This window comes from Buteo buteo, chromosome 3 (assembly GCF_964188355.1).
Source record: "Buteo buteo chromosome 3, bButBut1.hap1.1, whole genome shotgun sequence".
Taxonomy (NCBI): domain Eukaryota; kingdom Metazoa; phylum Chordata; class Aves; order Accipitriformes; family Accipitridae; genus Buteo; species Buteo buteo.
Window position 1 is genome coordinate 63,629,793 of NC_134173.1, and position 16,399 is coordinate 63,646,191.

A 16,399-nucleotide genomic window follows, 5' to 3' on the forward strand; every position below is an offset into this window, starting at 1 on the left:
GTTGATCTAATTTCCTTCAGCCCCAGATGTAATGTGCACAGATCTGTGCAAAAATGGACCTTTCCCTGCTAAGATATTCTTCTCACTGACAAATTTTATGGAGTAGAAAGTTTTTTAAGATATAAACAGAATTTAGTAAATTGCAGCCCCATCACGAGATGTTACAATAAAAAACATGATTTATGATTTTTTTTACATGACAATTTATCTTGACTTTGTCAGTTATACTGCACACTATATAATTTTGTTCTATTATTTTGTATTAAGCCCAGTATTTTGTGTTTGACCAAAACATGTCATCAGTCTCTACCCTACAAATGCGAGAACATTCAGAATTATGGCTGAAAAGATAAAAACACATATATGGGAGAGCATAATATCATGCTGGAATTTCAGCACTAGTTTTTCTGAAAACTACCTTATCCACTGACTTTTAAATTACTCTCATGCCATAAATGCTGAGAACAAATGGGGGGTGGGATGGGAGTGAAATGCCATGCACCATAAACAGTCTACTACCTGCTCCTTTTGTGGTTTGGTCCCCTTAGAGGATGCTTCACTGCTTATAAGGGCATCCCCTAAGTCTTGAGAAATAAAGGCAATGAAAGCAGAATTCGTCCTTGTAGTGTGCACTGTCTGCTTGGCAGTTGCGCTGCACTAAATCCGGAGTAAATCAAGCGAAGTCAGCGGAGTTGGTCTGGATTTACACCCAAACCCTGCCGAGCCGAACAGAGCCCTTTGCTCAGTTAACACCTCCCGTTACATCTGTGAATGTGTTGCATTTACGTAGCACCTGTACCCTGTACAGCAAACCACTGCACAGACCCGAAGTACTACAGCTGGGGAAGGAGGTGTGTGGGCAGGCGAAAACTTTGCCCACCTTCAGGTGCTGGAAACCCCCCAAATGAGACCGGTCAGAGTGTCAGGTGAGAGCAGTTGCTGGCAAAAACCTCTGGGGTTTTTTTCCCCCTCCTGTTCATGCAGTGAATCAAGCCCTTTCCTTGTTTAAATCAAACAAAATACTTTTACTGTATAATAAAAATTCCATGTTTTAATACATCGCCATGCACAAATGAAGTCAAACAATGCAGAGTACAAAATTGTCAAATATACAAAATGATAAAGCAGATATCCAAAGCTTCCAGAGATCATGCCCAAAGATACCAAAAATTTGATACTGATTTTAATTCCATTGTTTAAAAGAATTCCTCCCTCCCACCCGGGTTTTTTTTTTTGTTGATTTTTGAAAACAGAAGGAATTAAAGAGTAAATATAAAAACTGTAGGGTGGAATTAACAGTGATGGCCACTTCATATACTAAAAATCAGACTGCATGATAACTTCTGTTTTGGGCAAAAAGCACTGCTGTACAAATGAACACCTTGGATGCCTGGGGAAATGCAGTGTACGTCAAACAAAAAGGCACACTTTTGTCTTATGCCACCTCATTTGGCTCCTTCTTTAAAAAGTTCAGCCATAGACAGAGTCGGAATAACAGTCTGTTCATTGCTTTTTAACCATTAGAGTGCTGGCATTTTCCCAGATTTCCAACCAAGTTAACATTAAAAGGAGATCACTGACTTAAGAGTGTTTCCTTAGTGCATGTAAAGCAGAACTGACTCCAAAGGCAGCTGGACCAGACACAACTTGCCGCCTCCAAGAGACCGTGTTGACCGCACAGCACGGCCGTGAGCTTGCACTCAGCCTTTCTGCATCCAGCTCTCCTGCACCAGCCCACCGATTTCCCAGGACCTTGATCCCAGCCTCCCTCTCGCTCCCTGCAGCTCGTGTCCATCATCAGCTGCCGGTGCCAACGCACAAGCGCAGCCTGGCATCTGATTCTGTCCATCGGCTACTGAGTTGGGGGCACCTTTGGAAACAATTCCAGCTGTTAGTTACCTGCTCTCCCCAAAGTCAGGTTCAATCACCCTCAAATTCAACTCCCCAAAATAGAGGAGCCCAAATTTAGAGCCCCCTTTGCTTGTTTATGCTGCGCAGAGCCGGGCAGGCGTTACTCCCATCTTACCCTGACTTGCAAAAAAGAAATAATAATTGTGAGGCAGGTCCAGATAGCTACAGTCCCTATGAGAACCTGAAAACAAAGCCCAGCACGTTCCAAGCCACGTCCCTGCCACTTTCAGATTCTACAATAACTGTGAGAAAGTTAAAGGTATGCCTCTTAGGCTCGCCAAGAGTATCCCAGCAGCTTAGTGCAAAGCAAAGAAGTCTTCTCTTCAGAGCACGCAGCCTCTTTGGGGAAATGCTGGTTGTTCCCACTGCCAGAGCATTGCCCTGTGCAGTTCATCTGCATTTTAGGGAAAGCCCAGCAGACAGCAGCAACCTCAGCTGACGCCCTGAAACATGGGAGCAGATTCTGCAAGGTAATGTGTCTCCTGCAACGGCTTCAAGAGAGCACTCAGCACAGCACAGGACACCGGGCTTTGCTTGCGGGTTAGCCCAGCACGGCCCCATTCCTCTCCTCGGTCAGTGGTGTTGGACTCAGCGGCAGAAGTCTGAGATCTGGGTCTCAAGCTGAGATGCTTTGCATAGGCTGGAAGCTCATGTCCCTCTGTGCTTTCTTTATTGCCACTTAATCTCTTTTCTACCTTTCTCAGAAGATAAGCAGAGAAGGAGCCTCTTGCATACAAGGGATGCAGTTGAAGAGGTAAGAGGACTCCAAATATTTCTTTATCTGGACTGGTCTTGAGACCAGAACCTGGCTCAGCAGGGAAAACCTCTGTCTAGATGTAAAACCATGGTCTCAATAAACAAAACCAACCAACCAACCAAGTCCCCTAAGCATCTGATGGGGCAGACTGTGGGTTTTTTTTCTCCTCTGCACAGCTTCTTATTGCTCACATGCAGTTTTGCTGCAATATTGATCTCCCTGCTTTAAAAAAACCCTGTGTATCGCTATTTAATTTGGTGACTTATGATATTAAATAGATGAATTCAAGGGAAGTGCTTAATAGAAGTAACATGATTAGAGATGTAACAACAGCTACAGAGGATTTTTTTTCCTGAAAGAGTATTTAGATGTATTTGGAATTAAAATCGGAAAGGAGCTTTTCATTTCATTCTTGGACTAAGCCTGGCTGTGTTTTAATAATGCTGGCAATCCTCCTTTTATGACAGAGGCAGACATTATACAGTCATCTGCAAGATCAGCTTCTTCTCTGTCCAATCTGACCCCAGACGTGCCTGTTAAGGACCACTCTGCTCCAGAGCTGCAAGGTGTCTCAGCAGCCTGAGGACACCCATAAGCCATCACGCACCGAAGCCAGTGACTCCGCAGAATTTATTTGATAGGCAGCAAGCAGGTACCAATGTTCTTTAAACAATAAATCTAAACCAAACTCATTTTCTTAGGATTTCACACTGGATTAGAGCAACAATCCCCAAAGATCTTTATCTTCTTCACTATGGCTGTAGCTAGCTCCCTTCTTGTTTCAGCTTCTTGATGTTGATTCAATACCAATCTGCACTAAGTATTGCTTTTATAGTTTCTCATGTTTGCGTGAACTGTTTACTCTTTAAACCATACATCCTAGTTTGTGCTGTTCCCCACTGTCTGATGAAGCCCGGTAGAAGGTGGCTCTGATGGTTCACTCTTGCCTTGCACCTATCAAGAACGGTTTTGGGAGACCTGAATCAGACACTGAGCACTCCTTTGCTTATTTCTAAGATACAACACTCAAACCAGCCAACGGTAACGGGGCCCAATCTCACAAAAACCCACTGCTGGGAGCAGCTCTCATTACTCTGGGTAGTCCCACTGAAGTCATTTCACTTCTAGGGCTTTATTAACCAGCTCCGATGGGGCTCGTCACCACAGCAGAACAGTTTGCTGTCTTTGAAGCAAGGAACTGGTGTCCTGCGTTCAGCTGCACAGCGATACAATATAACTCTCAATCAGCACAGGTGCTTCTTCGTGGCTCTTGAAGGCAGGAAAATCTGTTTCTTGCCAGCAAGATGCTACCTCCTTATTTAAGAGGCAAACCCACAGTTATTCCTTGCTGAGACTACACATCCACTTGGCCCCATCATTTGAGTGCAGCATTTTGTCCTGGGTTGTTATTAATAAAAAACAACTTTCTCTGTATGTCCAAGGGGTTTTGTTGTCCTTTCTTCTCCAGTTCTCTTCCTTTAATTATGCACAGAAGAACCTTACAGCTGTGAGCAGACCTACCGACGCTCATACCAAATGCTAGCAAGCACAGCTCTGTTCATACAAGCTGTTTCAATTACGACCATTTTGTGTGAAAAAAATGGATATAGGTTGCCCTGCTTTCCTGTAATACTGGAAGCTTTAAGATACTTTTAATTCAGAGGTTTACATCTGATGATCTAGTCTAATCCTTGCGTAACACACACCTAATAACCTCATCCAGTAATTGCCGCACCAAGCCTGGATTTCAGTTTGAGGTAGAGCTTATTGACTCAGAAAAATACTCTGCATACATTTAAAGACTTTATGTGATGGAGAACATGCCAGGTGACTAAGTAAGTTGTCTCCACAGGTAATTATCCTCCCTGTCGAGCACTTGCACTTAATTTCTAGCCTGAAATCAGTTTCCAACCAGTAGAGCACATCATTCCCTTTTCTTCTAAATAAAAGAGCTACCTGCCTTCAGACAGCACTTCCCTGCCCAGGTAGAAGACTGTGATTGCAGACGGAGATCAAGTCACCTCTTCAAATTGCCTCTGATAAATTAATAGCTTGAGCTTCATTAGCCTGACACTATAATAAGACCTGTTTTCCTGCCCTTGAATGACACTGGGAGCTATTGAAAATAATCTTTCCAAGTTGTCAATAACCTTTTTTGAAAGACAGGCAGTAACCACACAAACTGGAACAGCATCCCTATTGCCAGGTCCTACATTCCACCTGGCAAGAGCATCTCTGATATTGAACGGATTATTTATCACACCTTCACAGCCGCTACATTATTCCAGACGTACTCCCCATGCCTCCAAGTTGGACTTGCTGCAGTCCCTCCTGGATTTCTGACTTTGTCGTCCTCCAGGTTACCCTCTACCACTGACCTGCTCTCTATCATTATTTACCGCGCCCCTGCTTTTGTCATCTCTCGCTGTTGCCAACAGTAATTTTCCCTTTCCCTGGGAGGAATATTGAAAATAGAGCATACCTTGGGAGGAGCTCATTAGAAATAGTCTCACTGATGATAATTTCATATTTACAGCTATTTTTTGTGATCTAGCCTGTAATCAGTTTTAATCCACTTAATATGGGCAATATTGATTTTGCATTGTGCTATTTTGTTCTTTATCAGAATCAAATGATCTACAGGAAGCTAAGTATAGTATACCAGCAGAGTTTCTTTTATCAACAAGCCTTTGATATCGCAAAAAATGATAGCAAGTTTATTTGGCAAGATACATTTCTATTAAAATCATTTGGAGGGTTTTATCAATTTTTAATTGCTTTAACGATTGTGCCATATCAACCCTTCCATGATCTTGCCTAAGACTGATAGGAAGCTAATGAGCCTATAGTTTTCTGGGTCAAATCACTCCTTCTTTTGAATTATTGGGCTTTTGGTGTCATTCAAAGCTTCTTTTATGCTTTTTAGTTCTGAAGGGTCCTAGGCAAGTTTTCCTTCGCTTTTGGATTCAGTTAATAGTTCTACAAATTTAAAAATATGTTTGGATAGTTGCTGCTTAATATTACCCGTAATTACTGATGGAGTAGGAGGAATTACATTTTAATGTGCAATCTGACTCCCTCCTTCTACTGCTTTCAAATACAAAACAAGAATATTTGTTGGTTTTTGCATGTACTGTGAGTAATCACTGTGCTGTGCCAGTCTAACATCAGACTTAGCTTTGCTATGACAGTATTTATTAGGATATATGTAAAGCTTTTGGTCTAACCAGCCCTAAGCTATTGGCCACTGACTTCCCATAAATTTTTTGGCTTCCCTCATTAAACATCTACTTTTCTTACTTGCTGATTTATCCTCATGAGCCTGCCTAATCACCCATATGTTATGTTGGTGGGGTTTTTTGCACTCCAGATAACTCTCCTGAATTTTACTATAGGAGGTCGCAGGTAATGCTGGTAGTACTTTCCCCCTCACCCATCAATTTTAATTATACCAGAGAATCATTTCTGTTTAAATTAAAATCTTATTGACCACAGTCTATATATACCAGGGTCAATTGCCGCACAGTCCTGCAGTGAGGCTGTTCAAGGAGACTGATGGCAGAGATATTAATTGTTAAAAGGGGACCCATGTGAAAGACGCAGGGTTTTATTTTGCTTGCCTGAGACAATTTTGAATAACTGAGATCTTGTGGCTTTGTGGCGGGTGGAGGGAGGTTAGTTTAGTTTTAGCGATGACAAGAAAAACACCCCAGGCCTGGCTCCACGGCTGGCACTAATCAACACATCTCCAGAGACTTTGATGGAGTAGCGCCAATGTAAGTCTGCCGGGGGTCTGGCCTCAGGCCTTCCGAAAATTCAGGGCAAAACAAAACCAGAATTTTGTCATTTTTAATGGTTTGATTTCCTCAACCACATTGCAGCTGCTGTCGAGTGACAACTCTTGCCCTAAGGAACAGACAGGGAGGGATGAACCCATTGGTAGAGCATCGCCATGCAGCTGGGCGGGCAAAACCAAGGAGCTCGTGGCTTTTTCAAACTCTGCTCCTGGAAGGCTGCATTTCCCTTAACAGAATAAATGGTGGGTGTTCAGGCACAGAAAGCCACGCAGATGAAAAAAAGGAACAAAACAGTGCAAAGGATGCTTTTCAGCCGCAGTGTGCTTTCTGGGGCAAGCAATTCCTTCAGGTTTCTAGTGCAGGACTTGTCGCGGTTTGAAGCACTTGGGATGGCTGAGTCTCTGTCAGCGTTTCTTAGCGGGGTCTGACGCTGCACCCTTTCTCAACACAAAGAAACCAGGCGAGCGCAGTGACAGGGAGAGGCACCGGGCACGGGAGGAAGGCTGCAGGTCTGCACCCGGGGAACAGTGTCCTGATGGCAATATTGGTTTGTTTCAGAGATAATAACTAGTGATCAATGTAACGGCAGCACTGGCCTTTGCGAATTTATCTATCTCCGCAGGGCCGATAATTGCTGTTTTATGAAAATAGCATTAGTCTCCCACTCCTTTGCACCGAACTAATGGCTCTGAGCGTATTTAAATTCACTTCCTTTGCCAGAATAACTTATTCGTTCCCTTTCATGTTGACTTGGTCTTTGGCGCTCTCGACATAAATGATTTATTGACTAGAGATAAAGCATTCTTTCCCCTGAACTGTTCCTGTGACCCAGGCAAAAGCGGATGTGTCTGCTATTAATAAGGTGTTCGGCATAAAAAATGCAATAGAGTTGATTGTCTGCACTCAATAGCCTTTCCGAGAACACAGTACCTGCCCCCATTCATAATAACAAAAATCTCTCCCATATGTTTATTTATATTAAAAAGTTTTCAGAAGAATACGCTGGGATCCAGATAGTTGTTCAGGAGATGTCGAACAATTTCATAAATATCCCTGAGGAAGCATGGCCTACTTTGGGAGAATAACAGTGATTAAAAAATCCAAACACAATGAATAGTTAAGTACAAGCCAAAAAGTACAGTTATTTCCTTATGGCTCTGGCAGACAGTTACACACGTGAGAAGTGTCACGGGGCTCGGGGGAACTATGCTTGCAGTTATCCACATGCACAGGCTGGCTGCAGGATGGAGACCTACACCAGCTTCAAAGGAGATTTGTCCGATAGGCACCTACAGCAGACTTCTCATTGAGTCTGGCTACGCAAGGGTCTGGACTTGATTTTCACATTTCTCAGGGCCTATAACACTGCTTTTCTAGGTCACCATAGCTAAAATCCTGGGAAGCTTTTAAAACAAACTGTTTTAACAGGAGAAGTGCACACATCTAAATTCATGCCCATATACTGGAAGATGTTCAAAACTAACATTGATACAAAAAATGCTTCTAGTGGCTCTCTGCCTAACTCAACTCATACACCCTTTTAAGATAACACTCTCTGATAAACTCTTCTTTTATCATTCAAATTATTCCAGATATTTTCACTGGGTAGTAAAATAAGAGAACTCCTACTGTAGAAGTACAGCATTCTCCTTCTTTTTAAAACAACTTACATCAAAGTGGTTTTTTTTAATTGCTATACCAACATGAAATTGATGTCAGTTGCCAGAGCGCGTTTTTAAAACCTGTAGCAGAAAGAGCTGTAAAATTTGCTGAAGCTTACAGTGGACCTGTGCCATGCACACGGCCGGGTCTCTTGGTATCAGATTCCAACCTGTAACCCTATGAAAAGCTCTAAAAAGTGCAAATGTTGCCGTTGGCAAAGATTCTTATGTCTTAAGGAGAATTTTTACACCAATTAATTTAAAATTAAGGACCAAGATTTTCAGAAAGAGAATGTAGAAGCTTACTGCTTTGTAATTCTTGGGAGCTCCATTTGAGAACCCATGGAAAGACCCAAACCATTAGAAATCACTAGTGACTTCTGAAAATCTTGGTCATCAGTAAAAGAAGTAATTTGCTTTTGGACTGAATACTGCAGAAGTATCCAACATGCTGAATCTGAGATGGGTGGAGAGCTGAAACCTAAGCCCATACCCATCTGAAAAAAATTAAGCCCTGAAGACATTTATCCATTTGTTGTACGGGCACCCTCAGTCATTGACCTTCCATTCTCTAGCAATGAACTGTAAAATAGTTTTTAAGAATTATAACACAGGAGCTTCCTCTAAAAAGGTCCCTTTGACTTGATGTAGCTGCACGTTCTCTCCATCGCTGCATCTTCACACCAGTATGGTGTCTCACCCACAGTTTGGCATACATGCTAACAGCGACTCTATAGTACCTGTCTATCAGGCTGGAGAGAGTGATGGTCTTTAAATGCACAAAAAAGCTACCTTTGATTTTAAAGAAAGAAGGAACAGACAGGTAAGTCCCCTCAGCATGTTGATGGCATCAGTTCATTATAAAGAGTGTATCAAGAAGGTCCTGATGTGAGGGACAGACACTAATTCTGCTGAGTCCCCATGGAAGAAACAGTACCACAGCCAGCTGTGATACAACCAGTGATGAGGCCAGCCATTCAGAGACTGAACAAAAAACAACGTTCAGATTGAATGCAACAGTCTTGAGCCTGCTACAGTATATTGAAAGGCTTATTGGAACCATTTGCTTATTCCCAGTTCCTACCAAAATACTGTTTTGGATAGAAAGTGGAAAAAGTTAATGAAGAAGTCTGCCCTCTCCAAAGGGAGTGTCTTGCTCCTTAGAAGTATAGTCTTACACTTTACCTTGTTCAGAGAGTTTGGTTTGGACTACAATTCCCCAGCCCTGCCCAAAACATAAATGGTGGCCAGCATAAAGAACCTGAATTCTTCCAGTTTATTCTGGTTTTATTGTAGACCAAACCCAGGGTCACACACATCTCTGACAAAGGCTCTCTCCCTTGCTGCTCCCTCGCTGAGTAAGAAAACACATTGGCACACTACAAACAAGAACCTTTGATATTTGGTGGATGAGAGGGAGAGCAGACACAGTGTCCTACAGCTCATTCAACCTGTCCTGTTCTTGGCTACCTCTGTGACAGCTGTTCCCTAAGTCTCGATAAAAGAAGTCACACCTCTGCCACGTGCAAATCTATCTACACAATCTACTGTGAATCGGTGAAGGTATGCTAGTAGTGGAGTTCAGTTTGGATGCAGTCTCAGCACAAATACTGAAACGTATCCTCAGTATTTTAAAAAAAGACCATTATATATATATGGACTGTGCTAGTTCTGTGCAGAAAGCACATATGAAGTGCTGATATTGTTTAACAGAATACCATTAGACTGCAAAACTAACATATACAAGACGTTTACATTCCTATCGGGGTTTAATATTGTGAACATATCCACTGAGATTGGAGAATTGCTGTAAGTTTTTCCTAAAACATCATGCCATCTGCATACATAATAAAAGAATCCAGTAGTTGCCATGCTAAAACAGGACTTCTAGTGAAGGGCATAGACAGTCCCCTAAAGGGAACTCAAAAGTTATGCACAGTGATGAAAACTGGAAGAAATTTTCCAGCTAAAGGTCTGTCAATGACCATTTTCAACAAATTAGCACTGGATATTATGCACCACATTTTTACTCCACAGCAAACCAGCTCTTCCCAGAATGCATCATCTTGAGTGGGCTGATTTTACTTCCAAGTTTGTCTTCAATCCTCCATGGTCACCTTCTGGCAGTGCCATTTATTATGTTTTTTTCATGAAGGAAAGTTCACTTTAATATCAAGTGGCAGGACAGCAGCTTTAGAGGCTGGAAATGTTTATGGAGAGCTCTCTGCTGGGGCTGTAAGAAACAAAACAGAAAGCCAAAACCAGACAGTGAGTATAGAACACAGCAAAGGAATTACCATGTATTTCAACTAAAATAAAAAAAGTCAGGTTTGAGCTGAGTAAAGTAATTCTGCTGTAAAGACAAACTACTCCTAGAATATATATTGTGACCCTGGTGCTTTTTTAATCAGCTTTACTCATCAACCAAAAAACTCAGTGCTTAATTAATTCCTTAGATAAATATAAAGCACAGACCAACAATCATTTGTATGATTTAACAAATCCTACTTGAATTTTATTGCATCACGTGAAAGTACTGCTTACTCTTCTTCTAGTCTGTGTACCAGAGAGCAGGCTCTTCTGTTTGGTTGGGCTGGCCAGGATGATGAGAGTTGGCCATTGCTGTGTAGGAGATGTGAGAAGAGCTCACCCACTTCCTTCCCTGCTTCAGACCCCATAAGATAATTAGGGGGTTGCAGAGAGTTTCTCTTTCCCTGCTAAAAGCAGTAAAGCACACTCAATTTTGGTGGCTGCTATTCCTTTCCTGAAAGCCCTTGCAAAGCTGTAAGGTCATCACACCATAAAGGAGGAATATGTGCAGGTTACTTGTAACTTAACTTCTCCTCCCCTACACCCAAACTTTTCTTTGAGATGCACTGCAGAAGGACAAGACATAATGGACACAAGATGCAACAAGAGAGATTCCAGTTACATACGAGGAAAAAAATTCTTCCTAGTGAGGGTGGTCAAATTTTGGAACAAGTTACCTGACCAGGTATGTGATCTCCACCTACAGAGATATCCGCAACTCAACCAGAAAAGGCCCTGAACAACCTAACTTGGCCCTGCTTTGAGCACAGTTGAGTGGGACAATCTCCAGACGTCTCTCCCAACCTAAATTATGATTATACATTTTCTGATGGGGATTTGTGCTCCCTGTTCTGCCTTTCTGAACAGGAGATGAGTGCCTGTGCAGGACTGCTCACACTGAAGCGGATTGAGTCATTTATTCAGTATGTAGCCAAGAAAACGCATGTAAAGCCATCACAGGCTTACACTAGCCTCTGGAGCCAAGGAGCTGTGCAGAGGCAAGTTCACTGTGCTATTTCAACGTGTTTGGACACAGCTTTGTTTATCACAGAGCCCTCACATACCACCAGTTTTACCGACCAGATCTCTGACCAGGGCAGCGCTGGGATGGGACTCCTGAGGTGGGCTTTGCACCCTTGCCAGCTGATATCCTGCTTCTTGCATGAATGTACATGTCTGTATATGTGGGAAGAGCTGGATCGTTGGGTCTTTTGGGCCGGATTCCAACTGTGAAGCTCATGGGATACTGCTGCCAAGGCAGCATTCATGTCAGCTGAAACTCAGGCTGGCAGTGCATTTCTGCTTCTCACCCCTTCAAAATCATGCCCGATGGGCTCTTCTCTGTGGGGTGCAGACTGACTGGCTCTGCCAAGCTGCCAGTTTGCCCATATTTGCCTCTCCCAACCCCAAACTCTTGTAGGGATGGACATGAAGGTCTGATGGAACAGGGAAAGGATGGGATATTAAATCAATAGTTGCTGGAAGAATGCTGAGTAAGATTCAAAAAACCCCACACCCTGCCATGAGCACTTTACCCTTCAGTGTAAATATGTTCTATGAAATTGAGGACCAATAAAAAACAGTCTTCTTAGCTATTTCCTTCCTTATGTGGGCATATTCACCTGATTACGGTGCTACTTTTGACTTCTGTTTTTACAGCTGCCTTGCTTTTATTCTCAAGGTTCTCTAGTGCGATGATCCCACCACCACCTACTGTCATCTACTACATGAGATACCCGCGTCAGTAGCGGCCTGAGAAAGATGCACGTTTGGGATTCAGCAACTGTTTTATTCCACGGAAGAAGATATGGGAAGGTTCTGAGCCTTCTAGACAGATAACTGACCACATCGCCCAGGACAGAAAAGAAAGCAATGGTGACATTAAGCAGATTTGAAGATAGATAAAGGGGAAATAGAAGGGGGAGTTTTTAAACTTGGAGAGAGGCAAACTGGTACCTCACATTGGAAGTGTTTGATTCCAGGTGAACAGGAGGATATCTCCCCTCTGTGTAGCATCAACAGAGATGGGCCTGTCTCACAAAGGAGAAACAAGACTTTTTTTTGAGGTTAAATAGCTCATCTGCTGCAAAGAAGGGAAAAATTGAAAAGCTCTCCCAAGCAATGGAAAATACCTTGCCTAGTCACAGAATTGCAGGGCTAAAATAGTAAACGGCTCATTATATCAGGTCAGGCCTCAGGATTGTACTCGTGCTGAAATTCCCCAATCATCCACATTGTCTCAGCCATTGGCTTGTACTTGTGCTTAAGTTTGAAATGAGCCAGCTGGCCCTTCAGACAGAAACCTGTGAATGAGAAGAAATGGGGACTGATCCCAGCGTGAGCTCCGTCCACACTGCAGAGGGAGCACAACCACTTCAAGCCATGCAGGACACCTAGCAGAACCAGTCTGGATACAACCGGTGGCACTGACCAAGGGAATAGTAGTAATTCTGTTGAGCTCTGCATTTAAAGCAAGCAAACGGAGGATTTAGTGGTCATCTAGCCTATTTCTTCTCGCTTTGTCTTTTGAGGACAGGGCTTTAGAAGCACTTATTCTTCCTCATTACCTATATAATGTTTGGTGCCCAGCTGGAGACTCCTCTAAGGACCCTGGTTTTCTAACAGTATGTACCCAGCGCTTTCTGAAAGCAAGATCTTTTTTAAAAGGTATCACGAATGAGCAGTTTTCTTTGAAAACCTTGCCTGAGACTGTAAGCTCTTGGAATGAAGACCGCCCTTCGCAGGGGGTTCGTACGCTTACCAACACAACGGCATACAGATCTAATCTCACATGACATTTTCAAGAAGCTGCTGTAGAAAGACAACAACAATTTCAAAGCCAGAGATGTATTTCATTTTTTGAGTACCTGTACTGCGTGATTTTTTTCTAACTGGGAAAGGGACATATTTTTCATTCATTTTAAACACATGTTAATTCAGCTCAATGTAGCAGTATTACCTATTTGTCACGTTTTCGTACTTGAGGGACTCTGATAAAGAAAACAAGTGTCTATTATCTTTGCTAGGTTTCTTCTCCTGGAACTAATTTTATACTATATTTCTAAGGTCAGGACATTTCAAACATGGGATTATTATAAAAAATACCTATTTCCACCATCCATATACCAACTATTCCTTGGAGTCTGGTGAAAAACTGCATTCAGCTACATTTACTAGTATTTTTCCTCTGTCAGAAAGGCCACAGGCATCTCACTTCATGCTACTCATGTCACTAGAGACATTATAATACTCTGTACATTATTGTAGACTTGTTGCATCTTGCTACTTACTGATTAGAGATATTACTAGCTTCAAAGAATTTTGTACACTGACAAAAGGAAATGGCTGGCAGCCCATTTGTAGATTTACCTTTTTCTTTACTGTGCATTGAATTATTACCACTGAGGCGTGACAGCATGAGGTGTCTCCATGAGGCTCATGGAAGTTAATGTAAAAACAAAATATCTACTTGGGGAGCTGCTGATCCTGGTCAGTCACCATGGTGGAAGGAGGAAGGAGGATTAGCAAGCAGGGGCTAGGAAATGCTGCAGCAGGACAGCCTTGGCAGGGACAGGAACCATTTGCCCCAGGTCAGAGGAGACTGAAGTTGTACCAGAGTTTGGTTTCACTCTATCACAAAACCATTTCATTACTGTTCTGGGTGGAGAACAGCACCAGTTCTTCTAACCTCTAGGTAAATGCAGCTATTGCCGCACATCCTTATTACCTAACAGGTTGCTGATAAGCAGAGTCAACAGTGCCAGAAATCCAAGGTTACCTCAAACATTTGCACACTTGTAGCTAGCTGGAGCCAGCATGAAGGAGGTGGCGAAGCAATGCTTGCCAGCCTGCTCCGTCCACTTCCCAGCCACCTCCTCTCGTCGGAGCAGCCCCGGCTTCTACAAGCAGCAAGTCAAGCCTCCGGGCTGCACAAGGACAGCAAGCTGCCTTGCTGCAAGTGTCACAGCCTAGCAGCCTGTGTTAAGCAGTGATACATTAATCAATGGACTGAATGCAGCACCCAGCAGCCGAGAGAGAAAACAGAGATGTGGATGGTTTTTGATAAGACTGCCAATTTTGTTTTGCTTCCCACCCAGTCATGTATTGGTCTGGCTTGCCTGATTTTCTCCTCATTACCAAGACCTGGTAGCTGATACAGTCCTGAAGGTTATTTAATGTTGTCTGTCAAACACAGTGTCAATATGGTAGAAAAATACTGAGGGGGAAAGGAAGGAAGTCTCTTCTTGCTTCTGATTTTTTAATTTGCTTGCCAAGCAGGAAAACAAGATTTTAGTTTTGGAGTAGCTTGAAAGAAAAGGTGGATCTATGAGCACAACATCTAGAGCGTCAAACACAGTAATCCTAATCCCAAGCATTCAATATTTGCTAATAAGGCCATAGAAAATAATTATACAAGCTGAAAATACATGGAATTAAAAATAAATGTTACTTTCTCTTCACCCCTACTTTTTTTAGGATACAATTCATGACAAATATGTCCTAACTATGAAACCCAGCCATGAAACAAGACATTTTTTGTTCAACTGATCAGGGACATTGATGTATCACCACAAAACTCCAGGAGCAGAGTCTTTATCCCATAACCAGGTACTCTTAATCCTCCTGGATATAGTTTTAATATCTGTTGATACCATCATCATAAATACACTGCTGAATAAATATTCCCATATGGGATCTATGGAAGAGAACGACTTTACATGCAATAAACTCCTTGGCGTTATTTATGTATTGCTATACTGCTCACTCCGAGTGGTTCCAGGTCCACAAAAGGGCTTTGAGGTGGCAGCTGGCATACAGCTTGCGCACAGCCTGCTCGGGCACGGCACTGTGCGTGACGCTGCCTGATGCGGTATGAAAGCCCTAATAAGCCATCACGAGTACGTGGGTATGCGGGATCCTGGCTCGCTCACAGATTTGCTGTCTGGATCAACAGCAAATCTCATCTCGAGGAAGGCTTACAGGGTGGCCTTCAAAAGGCAGTTTAGACAGAACGCTCAGTGCTTCAAGACAGATGCTGAGCATTGAACAAGGTCAGGCAAATCCTTTCCCCCATATTCTGACTCAAGAGAAAACTCACTTCTTGCCTGTAATGCTAGGCTCTACAGCCTGCATCAGGCAATTCTGAGATGAAACATTTCTGGGGGAATGGATGTCATGGCAGATGCTCTCAGCAGGTAACCTTCTGAAAAGCCAATTAGTCAGAGGTTATCGCAGCTGCTCTGTGGAACACAGTTGGTTCACACAGAATGGGTTGAAAATGTAGTTGTCCAAAATGTGTTTCACTAAGCTATTCAATGCTCTCAAATAGTAAGATTAGCCGAGAGTCTCTTCATGAGTCACGCACAACTCCAGCTTCCCTACCAAAGCAAATCTCTCAGCAACTTTACTAGGTTAAACAAAATGAGGACACACATTGATTCTGTGTACAGATGATTTATGCAGGAATTTCAGTTCCTTGCCCCTTCCTTCAAAAATGAGAGTTCATGGTGGAGAACTCTCTAAAAGGCTTGAGCTCACACTCCAGCCTTGCTCTCAAAAATATCTTAAAAACCTTTTAGCATCTTCCGGGCTTGATTTTACAGCGTTAATCTGGAAACCTCAGAACAAAAATCTGTCCCAAGCAATTACATCCTTTTTATGCCTGAGCCTAACCAGCATGTGAAAATTTTCTGAGCTTAAAATTTTGTTCAAAAATCAGGCAAAATCCTGGGAGAGACTCTTTTTTCTTTCAAAGTGGTTCGTTCATCTCAAGTCAAGATGCTTCGTGCATCCCACCACCTACCTGCTGCTGCAAACATACAAACAAAAAAGAAAAACACTTTGGCGTTCAACAGATCACAGTGATTTCCTTGAACTAACAAGCAGTTAAAATATTTTGAAAAAGTGCATGCAACCACTTCCTTAGTGTTTCCAGCTTCTTTCAAAGAATTCTCTTTATCTAC

General features: G+C 42.6%; 1 protein-coding gene across 1 annotated transcript in view; it reads right to left on the bottom strand.

The window, feature by feature from the left end:
- Nucleotides 1-1,034: 1,034 nt before the first annotated feature.
- The window catches only part of SAMD12 (sterile alpha motif domain containing 12), a 179,667-nt gene continuing 164,302 nt past the window's right edge, over nt 1,035-16,399 (bottom strand). Inside the window, exon 5 of the mRNA XM_075023851.1 lies at nt 1,035-10,359. Coding sequence (XP_074879952.1) covers nt 10,337-10,359 — 23 coding nt within the window. The 3' untranslated portion in view covers nt 1,035-10,336. The remainder of the gene's footprint in view (nt 10,360-16,399) is intronic.